The sequence below is a fragment of the Homarus americanus genome, unplaced genomic scaffold (genome assembly GCF_018991925.1).
Source record: "Homarus americanus isolate GMGI-L3 unplaced genomic scaffold, GMGI_Hamer_2.0 scaffold18703, whole genome shotgun sequence".
NCBI lineage: Eukaryota > Metazoa > Arthropoda > Malacostraca > Decapoda > Nephropidae > Homarus > Homarus americanus.
Window position 1 is genome coordinate 8981977 of NW_024749779.1, and position 14778 is coordinate 8996754.

Here is a 14778-nt window from a genome sequence, read left to right on the forward strand (position 1 = left end):
TAGGGTGTTTGATTATTTGTTCCAAATCATTAAGTTGGGAAAAAGAGAGTGCCTCAGTTCCACCTGGGTCATCCCTTGCAGAGCCAAGTCACTCTCTGTGATGTACATTGAAATCCCCTAGGTAGAGGATCTCGGTGTTGGGGTGTGTGGATAGCAACGACTTATGGCAAGATGTAAGATAGTCAAAGAGTTCGAAATAGTTGGTAGAGTTGGGAAAACAGTATAGGAAACAAAGAAAAATAGTCACAGTAGGTAGAGATATTTTGAGCCAGATGAAATCATAAAGAGAAGATTCAAGATCCGTGAGTCGACCTATATGTGAAGATGAAAGTTATGGTTGTTTCGAATTTGGAAATAAATCCTAAAATGAAAATTATGGAAAATTGTGTATACACGGTATTTGGGAGGTACCAATAGGTGTGGTGGTAGATGTGCAAAAGAAATCAAAATAAGAATATGTCAAAGAAAAACAGTATTTAATAACCTAAAAGACCCAATGAAAAGGGACATTAACTTTAATCTCAAAAAAAGGTTGCAGAAAAGCTATATACTGTACTGTATGGTCGAGACTGTTTTACTGATAAGAAGCGTGGACACTTTCAGCAGACACCAGAAATGTGTTGCAATGGGCCTATGTTGAAAATAAGTTACAGACAGGAAAACAAATGAAGAAGTACTAAAGAAAATACTTGGAATATACAGAAAAGATACTAGGGTTGAGGGGATAGTAGCAGAATAATTAATGGGCAAAGTTGAGGGTATAAGAGAACTAGGGGAAAGCAGAGACTGTCCACAAAGAGATACAAAATCTTGGAGGATTGGTATAAACAGCCCGAAAACGTTTACAGTGGAGGACTTTGGTCGCCAACCCTCAGATAAGAGGGCGGTGCTTTGAGTAATTGATTGACCTTTCCTTCTTCTCCCTTACATTATCTATTTACCTTACCTTATCTTGACTTACCTTACCTACCCATCACATAGCACTTTTCTACTCTCTACCTTTTTACTACCATTGTTGCCTATTCTTAACAACACCTACCTGTTACCTAACTATCCTAGAGACTGAGGATAGCCGGTCCAAGGGCCACCTAGGCGTGAATTTGTTTAAGGTGTAGAAGCTTTCGGCAACAACAACCACACTCTAGGTTAACGAGTGTCAAGGAATAGTCCGAGAAGACAGGACAACTCGCCAACTACACTGGCTAACCATTACCCCGGAACACGATTCCCAAATCTATTAACATCCAGGTTCCCAATTACTGCTGGGTAGACATAGGCAAATTGCTTAAAGAAATTTGCCCATAGTTTCAACCTGCCCCGGGATGGAAGAGAGGCGAGCATGCTGGCCATTACACCACAGGGCAACTACTTAGCTAACCTACCTATTTAACTACCTAGCTAACCTACCGACTTACCTACTTAACTAGCCTACCATACTTAAGAACCCACCATCCACTAAACTTGCTTGGTCACCTACTTACTCACCTACCCTCTTACGCATGGGTTTGTATCACCTGTTTAAAACGTAAGACGGGCTTCAATTATAGTGATTCACCTTCTACTCTTCATACAATCGGGGCTTTGAAGCTTCCTGAAAAGCCTATTTTTGGTGAGTGAGCGAAGCTTTTGCACTTGCTATATTAGACCTCAAGATATCACCCTAGGAGGTGACAAGGCCAATATTAACACATCTTTATCAGTATAGGCTGCTACTAGCTTGAAGAAAACTGTAAACTTGAGAGAATGGGTACCTGCCCAGAAGAGCTCCATACTTTCCAAAACCTACATCGGGAATAGCAGGGGGATGGAGCCGATGGAAGGGCCAGATAAGCGCGTGCACTAGCTTTGCTCACTCACCAAAAGATAGGCTTTTCAGCAAGCTTCAAAGCCACTATTTTAGTGAGGTGAGCTTTGCTAGTGCACTTGCTAAATTCCACAGGAAGGAGGGTGCTAGGATGTAAGTGTAGCAGTGAGCATGCAGGGTGCCTCCTGGTAAGAAGCAGGAGGCCGATTTCCACCTACCCCCTTCCCGGACCTGTAAGAAGGAGTGGGTCCTCAGGAAGGCCAGTGGAGCCGCTACACCCCGTAAGTCGTGGGGACGTGGGGCCTTCCCAGGGTCAGCCTCCTCTATAACCTGCCGCAACCTGTCTGCCAACCCTTTGACTAACAGCGGGCAGACCAACCGAGGATGAACAAAGAGATGATGCTAGCTGGAGGTGTAATCGGCCGTAGCAGAGAGACAATGTCGGTGGTGCTCGCCCTCCACCTTCCATGCCGGAACAGCTACTAGCTGGAGCCTGTGGTTCTCCCGCTCATTTTTCGCCAGGGAGGTGGAGAAGGTGCCAGGGACATTGCAGAATCTCCTTGGGTGAAGGATGTCCAGTGGTCGAACCTCGTGAGTGCCTTGAGCTGGGATGACCTGAAGCCCGTGGCCAGCGCTACTAGAAAGAGGGCCTTCTGGAATAGGCAGTCCTTTGACGGTCGGATGGTGAATGGATCCTGGGGTGAGACAGATATCAGATTAATCCATGTCCTGGTAAAACCTTCATAGTAACAAGAACATAGGAAAATCACACAACATAAGGCCAGTGGCCTAGCAGGTGGTTACTGGTGGAACAGGCCGCGCATCAGCAGGGTAACCGAGCTGTTGTTAACCTTCACCCCGCACCCATAATTCAGGGGGTCGGTGAGGGCAGCCAGGTGGACAAAGAGGGTTGGGATAGACCTGCCTCACCCATGAGCTAGAGATGATAGGAACACTAGAACTACACTTTCACTGGGTGTGGGAGATCCTTGCTCCTTGAGGTAATGCTGAAAGGCTCTCTAGCAGGACTCATATTTTCGAGTAGTGGAGGGTCTTAGGCCTAACAAGATGTCCTCCACCACTCTAGGCGAATTCAATTTGCTCAGGGAGGCACGGAGGAACTCCGCGCGTGTAAGTGAAGTGATCTTTGTAACCTGGCAATGAGGGGATCGAAGAGGCAGGCATTCCCCAACATCAGTGGATGCAGACACTAGCCGCATAGCTCTGAGAACCATGATTGAGCTGGCCAGTAGAGGGCCAGTAGGAGGACTTTCCCTTGAAGCTACGAAGCTTGTGGCAGACTCGTAGCAGGACCTTGGAGCACTGGGGTGGGAACAGGTAGATGTGGGTCAACCTGTTCCAGTCCTCCGTGAAGGCATCTGGGCCCACGTTTGGTGTCGGCGTCAACTGACTCATGTAAGCCGGGAGCTGAGCGGATGTCTAAGAGGCAAAGAGTTCCACCTCCGGCCAACCCCACCGCTCTATCAGTGACTGAAACACCCTCTGGTGTAGTGTCCACTCAAATGACATCCCCTTGAAGCGGGAGAGAGAGTCAGCCCATCCGTTTTCGATTCCCGGGATATGGAGAGCGGACAGGTGGTGCACTTCATTGAAGATCTGCTCCAAGAATGACAGCAATTGGGCTGAGCGGTCCGTGCCGTGCCTGTTGAGGCAGAAAAACGGCTGCTGTGCTCTTGATTTTGAAGCAGATGGCTTAGGGTGCCTGGTCTGGGCTGGCGACTGGAGGGGGGCAGAGACCGTGATGAACGTCGGCTGCACGGCCAAGCTTTCCCGCAGGGCATCCTCTGGGATCAGGGATGGGGCACACAGTACAGAGACTCAAGTTGAACGTGTCATCATCCATGCACTGGGTGTGGGCTGAACAGGCAGTGTGGCCATTCTGTTGGAACCTGGCCGAATACCTAAAGTTCGAGCAGGGTACCTTCTGGAGCTGGGGATGAAAAAACAAATAGGAAAAACAAAACAATGGAGCAGGGAAGAAGAAGGGACTACAGACGTCTCTCTCTGCCACCAAAACGACTCGGTGCGTGGGCCTGGACGAGAGAATACACAAAAAGAGGGTGGGAAAAGAGGGCCACCCACGTGGGGAAAAAGCCAATAATAAATAACAAAATGGAGCTAGGAAGCCCCTTCGTCACTGGTAAGATATCAACATTTATCACAATTTGCATCATCAATATTATGTGAGCAAACCGTGGTGACTGTTGTATCTCTAAGTTCGTAGCTTGGGAACTTACGAATATGACAGGTTAACCTAACAATGATCAGGTTAAAATTGTATACCTTGAGTCTCTCATAAATTCAACTGTCTTATGTCTCAGGATCTGGTGATGTTAAGCTACTGTAGGACAGCGAGGTGAGGTGAGTACGGGGAGCCTCACCAACCATCACACCAGCAGGGGCGGCACTGAAGTTTTACTGATTTTCATTATCGACTTATTTTATAATTATTAGCCCCATTCCTGTAGATGTGCACACACACACACACACACACACACACACACACACACACACACTACTACTACTATTACTTTTCTGTAACTCACAATCGAGTCTGATACAGTGATATGAGTTATTAAGGATGTCACCTAGGTTGTTGAGTTCTGAGGTGACTAAAGAAGCCGATACAGGACCGCCAAGGTCGATCACAGATGTTGCACATTTCGGGGGCTACATCTAGTGTGGGAGGGGTAGCGGCAACGTCTCTCCGGCGTTGGCGCTTGTCCGCCTAGTTATGCGATCGGGCTAACTCGAAAGTATTGACACCCTCTTGTGTGGTGGTCCTCCTAGCGTTACGGTGTAGAGTAATCGTCTCCCAGGTGACGGGATCGATTTGGCACTTTTTCAGGTTTGTCTTAACCCGTAAACCCCGGGTTATGGTGCAACTGGAAGTACCCCACACCCGGGGGTAAATCGAAAAAAATAAACTTTTCAAAAAATAATTTTTAACCTCTTTGAATGATAAAACAATAAAAAAAATATGTAAGAAAATTTATATATTGACCCTATAGAAACTTACTTGGGAGATAAAGGGACAGTGTTGTTTGGACAGCTGAACTCTGGTCACCTACACACTTACCAGCTATCTTTAGTTTCCCTTTTGTGTCGGATATAGCCAATAATGGATATATTTACTGATCATAATACTTAATTCCTATAAATAATTCATTTGGAATACTTAATACGCATTATTTTTCATAAAAAGTTCTTGGCAACACTCACCAGTCGGTCGCCAGTCTGCCTGGCTGTCCTTGTGTTTGGTAGGGCAAGTAATGCATAAAATAATAATAATTCCACAAATAAATACATTTATAGCATAAGCATAGCATTATTTTACAGAAATACTACACTACAATACAACTGCACTACTTTTAGCAATATTACTTTGATACAACATCAGGGCCTGGGGAGCGGAAAAAAAAGTAAAATTAGAAACAAATTGCACCATAAATTAGTACAGAAATGAAACAAATGAAACAGAACAAGATTTAGAAACGATACATATGTTGTGCTGTTAAAGTAAGGGAAACAGTTGAGACCGTGCAATAGTGAAAATTTTTGTGATACCATATCTTCCCATGCGGTAGTACCTTCTTGTTTGATAGCTGCCTACTACCTACTGCATGGAGAACTCTATATCAACGTTTTCGAAGTACACTGTTGCGACGAAGGCCACCCTTCAAACAAGGTAGTGGCACACTGGGCACTTACCTCCAAACATGTTTGGCAAACACGATCCAGCCAGCAAAACAAAGAAACGTTTTGCGTCACACTGGGTTGTTTTGTTGGCACGTCTGCCCAACGCAACGAAAACAACAGCAAAGCGTCTCGACTATGTTCGCCATGGATCCCGTTACTACAGTTAAGGCCTTGCAGATTTGTACTATAGTTCTTCAATTGCTGAAGCAAGAGAGGCGTCTGCAAAAGCTAAAGAAAAGACAATGGGTGCGTCGACGAAGTTTCTTTAAAAGTGGCAGCTGCTGGCTGGTCAAAGAAGACCCTGAATAATGATTTAACAATACTAAAGAAGTTTTAAAGTGACGAATAAATATAAATATGTCACCGTTTATGTATTATATTTATACTATTATTGTTTCATGATTTATTTAAGTTTTTACTTGAAATTATATGAAGATCATTTGAGCACTAACCCGGCCAGCAAAGACTCCCGCCAAACTGTTGTCCATTTCTAACAACAGCCAAAATCCTGCTGCTTGCTTGGCGTTTAGGTCAACGGCCAGCAAAACGGCAACCTTGATTGGAGGAAAGTGCCCAGTGTGCCGCCACCTTTAGGCAGCTACTTCTACAGTGAAACTTTCTAAATCCTTCACCTTCACCACTTCCACAAAGACTCTTTGTACGACCAATTTTCCGAAAACTTAGTTATTTCTGAGGAACGTCATCTGAATTAAGATCACTGTAGCTCACAAACTCCACCTGGTTTCGAACATTTTTTTTTCTTCACTTTTTGTGCCTATCATGTAATCGCTCTCTTCCTTAGGAAACTCAGCTGGTTAGGGACCCTTTTGAGGATTTATGGCAGGTGCTATTCACTGCACACTGCACAAACCTAAGATCATAATTCCATTGGCCGCATTTATTACCTCACCTTCATCTGGTCCCCAGTTTTGGCCGCCCAAAACTACACCGAGGCTGGCAGAATTGCAGGGTCCCTCGTTTGGGTTACCTCTCATCCGCTTGTTTGGGATGAGTTGTGTACTGCTCTGAAACCCCGCATCTGCGATTCGTGTGTGGGGGTCAGATCACCACACTAAAATATATAAATCCATGTTAAAAGAAGTGATCCAATCTTTTAATAAAAACAGGGAGTGAACTGTTCCATACCTTCCCCGCCGCTGGACGAGATTTGACTGGAGCCCCTTTGCGTTTGTTACATCACTTTTTTATGAAAATAGCTGTACACGCACGTATAAACCAATCATTGACATCTGTGAAAAATATATTGAATTTTTTGTGTATGATATTCTTCCTGAAAAAGTATTTGTGTGTTCGTATTTTTATTTTATTATTATATTCAGAACGGAATGTTAGAGGAAATGTGTATAACATCCTTTGGAACTTAACACAGATGGCGGTGCATTATCTCATCCAGCAGATCAAAAGATAGAGAGAGTTCCGTCAACCGGGAGCCATGTTGTTACTCAGTGGGTGGGAAGTCTTCTCGGGCTCTCTCCTACATAGTTTATAAAGACGCTTAGCCAAGTATAAACATGTATGACAAATTTACTGAATAAACAATATCATCATCATCTCCCTCTGCAGTACGAGCGCAAACTTCTTCATCAGCTGAGTAACAACATGGCGCCCGCATGTCACCGAGTTGACCGAACTCTATCTACGGCTTTGTCTTCTAGTTGCGATACTGATTTAATTCGGAAGGAGACATGTAAAATTTTGTTCTTTCCTCTTTAAATGTAAATGAGTAAATATGTGTAAGTGAAGAAGAAAGTAACAACACATAACAAAAATTGCTTCCTCTCACAGGTGCGACACAGCCTCCATCTTACCTTCTTGGCTCACCGCTCACTGTACTGGCCCACTCACCATACCAGCCACCGCTAATGTCAACACTCCTCACTCACCACCTAAGACAGACCTTGAGATAATGGGGGAACATGGCGAGCACAGCTATCCCACACAGCTGGGAGGTTTGTGGGGTCATTTTGAGGTAATTTTGCACTTGATATTAGGAGATATTATGTAGTCAATAATAATTACTTTTAACTCTTCGAAAATGCCTGCATTAAAGAAAACGTATTGGAATTTTCTGATGAAAAGGGGGATCCGAACCCCCAGGAACCCCCCTCCCCCCCCCATGAATCCACCCCTAACTGTAAGATTATTATGCATATCTCAACACAACAATAAATATCAGTCATTAGTCTATTATTCAGCCGGTAATGTAACAAAAATATTTAAGTCTGTATGTACAGTACAGTATGAGATTAAGAGCATTTTATGTTAGTCTACACATCATAAGTATTTGTGCAACATTAGCCAAATTTGATAATATTTATGTAAGCTATTATTTTCTTATAATATTTCTTGACATTCATAATAATATATAGTGTTACTACACGTTGCAAATAAAAATATCCAGCAGTTATACTATGTTTATTATTGAAGCCACGGTTCACAAGTTAACCCAAAAGCGTGTATACATGTCAGGACATTAGATTAAATATATATATATATATATATATATATATATATATATATATATATATATATATATATATATATATATATATATATATATATATATATATAAATATCTATTCAAGACATCTTCAGAGGCAACTGAAGATGTCTTGAAATAATTTTCCCGTGTGATTTTATCAAGATTTATCATATCCACGTTTTCATTGTGGATCTACATGATCTATATATATATATATATATATATATATATATATATATATATATATATATATATATATATATATATATATATATACTATATATATATATATATTTATATATATATATATATATATATTTATATATATATATATATATATATATATATATATATATATATATATATATATATATATATATATATATATATATATATATATATATATATATATATATATATATATATATATATATATATATATATATATATATATATATATATATATATATATATATATATATATATATATATATATATATATATATAGTTTCTAGGGGTATGATCATGTAAAATACACAGAGGTAATGCAGAAGAACCTGACGATTACATGAATAATCAACAACGAAGTTATTTCACGCCCCCATGGCTCGCTGCTTCACTATTCAAGACCTTGCAAATATTCATCGGGAGTCAGTAATGAAGAAGAAGCGGTATATAGATCGTGAATCATGAAAATTAATCATCATGGTGAGAATCTCAAGTTCCACGTATAAGTAACACCTGGGTGGGAGATGTTAGCAACCAGTTGTGGGCTTGAGGTGTCGGCGTCCAGGCAAAAGCTCCAGAGAGGTGGGTGTTAAAAGCCAATCAGGTGTACCATAAAAGCTGCTAGCGAATCCATGAATCCCCAAACCTGCAAACCTCTTATTGATGTTATGTTAGGATTCATTAAATTTCAATCCGACTTCGTTATATCCAGGTTCGTTTGGGAGATTTTTTTTTTCATACATGATAGAGTCCTGATACTGTATTTCTCAATGTTCATATCTTAGATTTTTACCATAAGTTGTATGTTGTAAATCGTAAAAGGAATACAAATTAAATGGTGTCAAGATTACAAAGAGACGTTTTATCACCAGAGATGACTTTCTCTCTCATATCAAGTTAATAGGTCAAGTAATTTGTGAATTACTGGGACTCCGAACACAAGTCTAAGAACATGAAATAAGGTTCATCGTTAATTTCCTGTCATTACAAGGTTGACAACTCAAAAAGTGTCCCATTTAAAGTAAAACGAAAGCGAATTTAAAATAATAATTTTGCAATTAGTTGTAATTCCTTATTTTCATTACAGTGTTCAAAGTAACGTACGATTTTCTGAGAATAACCAATAGCAAAGTCAAGTCTTTGGGTTCCTTAACAGTAGATTACTCGGAAACATGGTCCTCTAGGAGAGGAAACTTAGGTCCTTCTGGTGGTCTAGACTCTAGAGCAGTGGTTCTTAACCTTTTTTTGAGTCACGGACCCCTTTGGGAATCTGGTGAAAGCTATGGACCCCCTCCCTAGAAAAATGCACATAAGCACATACACACAACTTTGCATGCAATGAATATACTTTATTTTATTGAAAATTCATTGCCTCATACAGTGTATGACATACACAAAGTATGAATAAAGTAAACAATCTTAACAAGGAATTATGTTTCACACTTTTGTATGCAAAAATTAATGGCCACTCCATACAAAAATGAAATACAATCATCTTGTGCAAATTAAACAAAACAAAACTTTAATTCTGCTCAAAAGCTCATTTCAATGTGAAGGTTGTTGTTGTTTGGATTGAAGATAAATGTTAAATTTTTATCTAACCTTCACGGACCCCTGCTCTAGAGCCAGGGATGTCAAACTCATTTGCCAAGGCGGGCCAGATTTAATATGAGTACACAGTATGCGGGCCAAGTAACATAATTATAAGCACTTCACAATCACCTCTTAGGTGAGTTGTATGACAAAATAAGAAAGGTGGATTTAGTCTGCGCTCGTGCGAAACTCTTAAAAACAAACAAACAAACAAATCAAGTGTTTACTTACCTTGATCAATCTTATTGTTTGCTACTGCTGCTTCCTGATAATTGGCACCTCTTGGTATGGACCAGTGCATCAAAGTTTGGCACTAACGACTGAGCTGTAGCAACCTTCAGTATTGAATTAAGGTGCGCATCAGTAAGTTGAGACCGAAGTCGACACTTGTTCAAGTTCATCACAGAAAAGAGTTGTTCACAGACATATGCACTTCCGAACATTGACATAATCTTTGAGGCAAAACATTTTATCCTGGGATAATTTGGTCCAAAAGATAAAATGTGCCAACATCAACACTCGAAAACTTGTTCCTCAACACAGAATCACACTGGAGCTCAATTAATTCTAACTGAAGATGTTGTGGTACCTCATTAACACCAACAGAGAATGGGTCCCGAAAAATGAAAAAATCCTTCTCAAGTCTTTAAAGTCAGCAAATCTTTCTTGGAACTCATTCATTAATTTGGAAATCTTGATGCAGTACTTTTTTGTGTTGATATCAGCATGAAACTCAGGTGTGCCTTGCAGGGACTTCAAGGTCAGAAAGTGAGAAATATTACTCTCTGATAGTTGCCGTTCAAAAAGGTGAAGTTTCATCTCAAAGGCACGAATGCAGTCATAAAACTCTGTCACCATTTTATTGCGTCCTTGCATCTTTGTATTCACGTAATTTAAGTGTTCTGTAATATCCACCATGAAAGTTAGATCTTGAACCCATTCTTTATCTTTCAGTTCATGCAAATCCCTTCCTTTCTGTTCCATAAACATTTGTATTTCACTGCGCAACTCATAAAATCGCTTCAGTACCACTCCCCGACTTAACCAGCGAACATCAGTGTGATATGGCAGTCTGTGTGTGTTCTCATTTTCCTCCAATAAGCAGTTGAACTGTCTGTGGTTCAGACCTCGCGCGCGTATGAAGTTCACTGTCTTTATAACAACATCCATGACATTATCCATCTTAATGTTTTACGACACAACACTTCTTTACGTATAATACAATGCACATAATAAATTTGGTGGTTCGGGTTCACAGCTATTAGTTTTTCCTTTAATTTTGTTGCCACGCCAGCTTTTCTACCCACCATTTGCTGTGCTCCATCTGTAGCCAGACTCACAGTTTGTGCCCAGTCAACACCTAATTTATCCAGTGCCCCTACCAAACGCACAAAGATGTCATCACCTGTTGCTGTTCCTTTCATTGGTACCAGTTTCACAAATTCTTCTGTTACCTGCATATTTTCATCCACACCACGTATAAAAACTGCAAGTTGTGCTACATCACTTACATCGGTACTTTCATCAAATGCAACTGAAAATGCAGTAAAGGACTTAACTTTGTCTGTCAGTTGACTGTTAATATTCTCTGATAATTCACCAATTCTTTCTGCAACTGTATTTCTTGAGAGGCTTATGTTTGCAAATGCTTGACGTTTTTCCGGGCAAATATCTTCTGAAGCCATCAACATACATTTATTTATAAAGTTTCCCTTAGAAAACGGCTTCGATGACACAGCTATTTCATGGGCAATCCTGTAACTTGCCTTAACTGCAGCATCACTGACTTGATGAACACTCTTAAATACTGACCGCTGCTTTTTCAATGACTGCTCCAACTCCTTAACTTTGTCTTCAAGTAACTCTCCACTATATTTATTGTACTTCATAGCATGGTTAGTTTCATAATGCCTTCGAACTTTGTATTCGTCGGCCACAGCAACTTGTTGATTACAAATAAAACATGTTGGTTTTCCATTAATTTCAACATAAAAGTATAAGATTTTCCACTTATCCTGTACCACCCGACGCTCGTTATTAACTGTTCTTTTCTTTGAAAACATAATTATTGGCTCAAAAGTAAAAAACAATGATCACTGCTGCTTTGGATATTTGCAACGTTCCAACTGCCTCCAGCGACTATGCAGGACTGGTACTGTACTTGAATGACTGGCCAAGCGAGAGCCTGCCACGTCAGAGTTTTCATGTCTAATACCTGTACTGTACAGAGTGTATACGTGGACAGTAGTCAGTCGACCGTCTCACAACTCGTACAGTGGCACAACCACAATTAACCGTTAAAACTATCTCTAGTCTTATTGTTCTTTCATTGGTGATGTTGATTGAGTATTTTGTTCTAGGAAACAGCAGAATATTTTATTCAGCTGAGGGATATACACTCACTATTTAGTTTACCTCCTCAAGGTAAGGCTGGAGCAGAAAAAGGGCCGCGGGCCGCATGCAAGAGTATGTCGAGCCGCTTGTGGCCCACGGGCCGCATGTTTGACACCCTTGCCTGAGTCTAGACCATCAGAAGAACCTAGAATGTAGAGCTCTAGACTCTAGATATATGCAAATACTAACCGAGATTGGCTCACATGCTGACTTACTTCCCCAGCATATTTCATATAAAGAAAAACCACCCTACTGCTAACCTAACTTACTATAACTTAACCTAACCTAACCCATATATAGAGTTAGGATGTTTACTCATAAAGTGAAATAAACTAGGTCTAGTCTTCATGTGACCAAGCTAAATTTCCTGTATGCAGATGTGTGTGTAATAATAATAATAATTATTAACGGTTTATTGAAAGAGCATGGCAGCCGGAAGGCTGAAAATATACAGTTACATAATTGGGGAAAGGGTCTCTTGATTTACAAATAATATACAAGTAACCTTAGTGATACAAATATGATATATAATAACTAGGTGGGGAGAAGATCAAACTACAGGGCATTTCAATATAGTGACAGTGCAAAAAGTAAGATTGACTGGGAGTAAATACACTGGTTGATTACAAGTTATTGATAATTTTTACAATGGTTGGGACTGGGCTGTTCTTATAGCGATCAGTTCGTGCTCGTATGGGCTGGATGCGGTTGTGGAGTCTAACAGCAATTCTCGGATGAGGGTTCTCAGGTGGTAGTAGGAGCCGGTGTCGAGGATGGTGCAAAAGCTTCTCACCAAATTTCCAGATAAGTTCGTGGTAATGGTCAGTGAGAGCCGAGAGCGCTTCTTGATATGCGAAGTATGTGAAGTATGAAGGGGAAAGAATAATCATGCATGCCCTCTCTTGCACTTTTTCTAGATGTTTACGTTATGTGGCATTTAGGGAGGAAGACCAGGTAGGGGAGGCATAGGTGAGCTTGGGATGTATGAATGTTGAGTAAACACTGAAGAGGTCGGGCGCAGGAACTCCGAGGGACTTGAGTAAGCGGAGGAGGTGGAGACGGAAACTGGAGGATTTGACAACTTCACTGACGTGTGGTTTCTAATTTAGTTTGTTGTCTATGGTGACAACGAGGAGCTTAGTGGAATCTACTACCTGGAGTGTGTTGGGACCTAAAGTAATGGAAGGGGGTGGGACAACGTCGGAGGAAAGGTTGATGTGCATTGTGCATAACCATGGTCTTGGTATGGTTGATGGTGACGTGGATGTTGGTGGCTCAGTTTTGGAGACTGTTCAATAAAATCCTGAAGGGCAGTATAGTCGGGAGCAGAATTGTTGACGCTGATCCCAATGGTTGAGTCGTCAACATATTTCCAGCGAGCAGCGGCTTCTCTTAGGGCATTTTTGATAAGCATAAGGAAGCATAGTGGTCCCATCTTGGTGCCTTGGGGGACGCCACAGGTGAGTGACTGAAAGGTGGAGACAGCCCCTCGGAAGCGTACAGCTTGGCGTCGGATACTGAGGAAGTCTGTAAGCCATGGTAAAAGGCTTCTTCGAAACCCTAGGTCGATAGCTTTGTTGATGATTAAATTGTGATAGACTAGGTCGAATGCCTTAGTGAAGTCAATGAAGGCGACAGCTACAGACGTTTTTCGTTTCTCCAGATGGCGGTATACGTAGTTGAGAAAGCTGGCAAGACAATGAGTGGTGGAGGAAGTTTTCATATTACCAAATTACTAAGGATCTACGGCTCCTGCAATATCAGCATAAGCCGAGTCGAACACAAAACTTTCACAGATTAAGCTGGGTATTGGGGTGATTGCAATGGGTCGCAGCTGATTTAAGGATTGTGGGTTGGTTGACTTGGGCACTGGTGATACATTAGAAGTCTTCCAGTCAGCTGGGCATCTGGCTTGACTGAGAGAAGCATTGATGATGGAGCAGAGGGGCTTAGCAAGCTCCGGGGAGAACTCCTTGAAGAGTTTCATTGGTAAGTCAATAGGGGTGGTGGAGCCTTTTAACTTTAGGTTGTCCAGACGTTTTGCTACTTCAAATTCTTCTACTAAATGAGTGGGAAAGGGGGCTGGTAGGTAAGCAGGGAGATTGGTTGTGTCTAGCAGGAGGAGCGTCTGGCATATAGTAGCGAAGTGGTTATTTGATTGCTCAGCTGCGTCAACATTAGTGAGATGGCTAAAGAAGGGGTGTGTCTTATTGTTTAGTCCACAGAGTTCTTTAAGCTTACCATGCCACTGACTGACGTTGGTCTGCTTCAGGTGTTGCAATTTGGTTGGGTCGTGAGACTTCTTTGCAGTGCGTATTTCGCGGATGACTCGGTTAGGAAGGGACCTGTAGTGGTTGTGGTCATTGAGATAAAAGGCTCTGTCTCTCTGTAACATAAGTCTTTTGATCCGAGGTGTGATCCAGGGCAAATCAGCTGGGTGAGATCTGACGGACTTCTCGGGGAAGAAGTGGTGGTGAGCTTCCTTGGTGGTGTTGGTATAATTTATCCATTCGGTGTCCACGTCATCCATACTAAG

At 41.4% G+C, this 14778-nt stretch overlaps 3 protein-coding genes across 3 annotated transcripts in view; 2 read left to right on the top strand and 1 right to left on the bottom strand.

Annotated features, from left to right (window-relative positions):
- Positions 1-7934, top strand: part of LOC121853915 (probable glutamate receptor) — a 196018-nt gene extending 188084 nt beyond the window's left edge. Inside the window, exon 12 of the mRNA XM_042348311.1 lies at positions 7331-7934. The gene's annotated coding sequence lies outside the window, so the exon portion shown is untranslated. The remainder of the gene's footprint in view (positions 1-7330) is intronic.
- On the bottom strand, positions 3519-11911 carry LOC121853852 (general transcription factor II-I repeat domain-containing protein 2-like). Its single transcript, XM_042348229.1, has 2 exons — positions 11156-11911; positions 3519-3755 (listed from the first exon to the last, which is right to left on the bottom strand). The coding sequence occupies exons 1-2, from the start codon at positions 11909-11911 to the stop codon at positions 3519-3521; spliced, it is 993 nt and encodes a 330-aa protein (XP_042204163.1).
- The window catches only part of LOC121853853 (probable glutamate receptor), a 42826-nt gene continuing 36788 nt past the window's right edge, over positions 8741-14778 (top strand). The window contains exon 1 of the mRNA XM_042348230.1: positions 8741-8837. The gene's annotated coding sequence lies outside the window, so the exon portion shown is untranslated. The remainder of the gene's footprint in view (positions 8838-14778) is intronic.

Coding starts and splice junctions, on each gene's coding strand:
- LOC121853852 (XM_042348229.1), bottom strand. CDS start 11,911: ATGTTTTCAAAGAAAAGAACAGTTAATAACGAGCGTCGGGTGGTACAG. Junction 3,756..11,155: donor CAGATGGAGCACAGCAAATG/GTGGGTAGAAAA, acceptor TTTCATCCCCAG/CTCCAGAAGGTACCCTGCTC.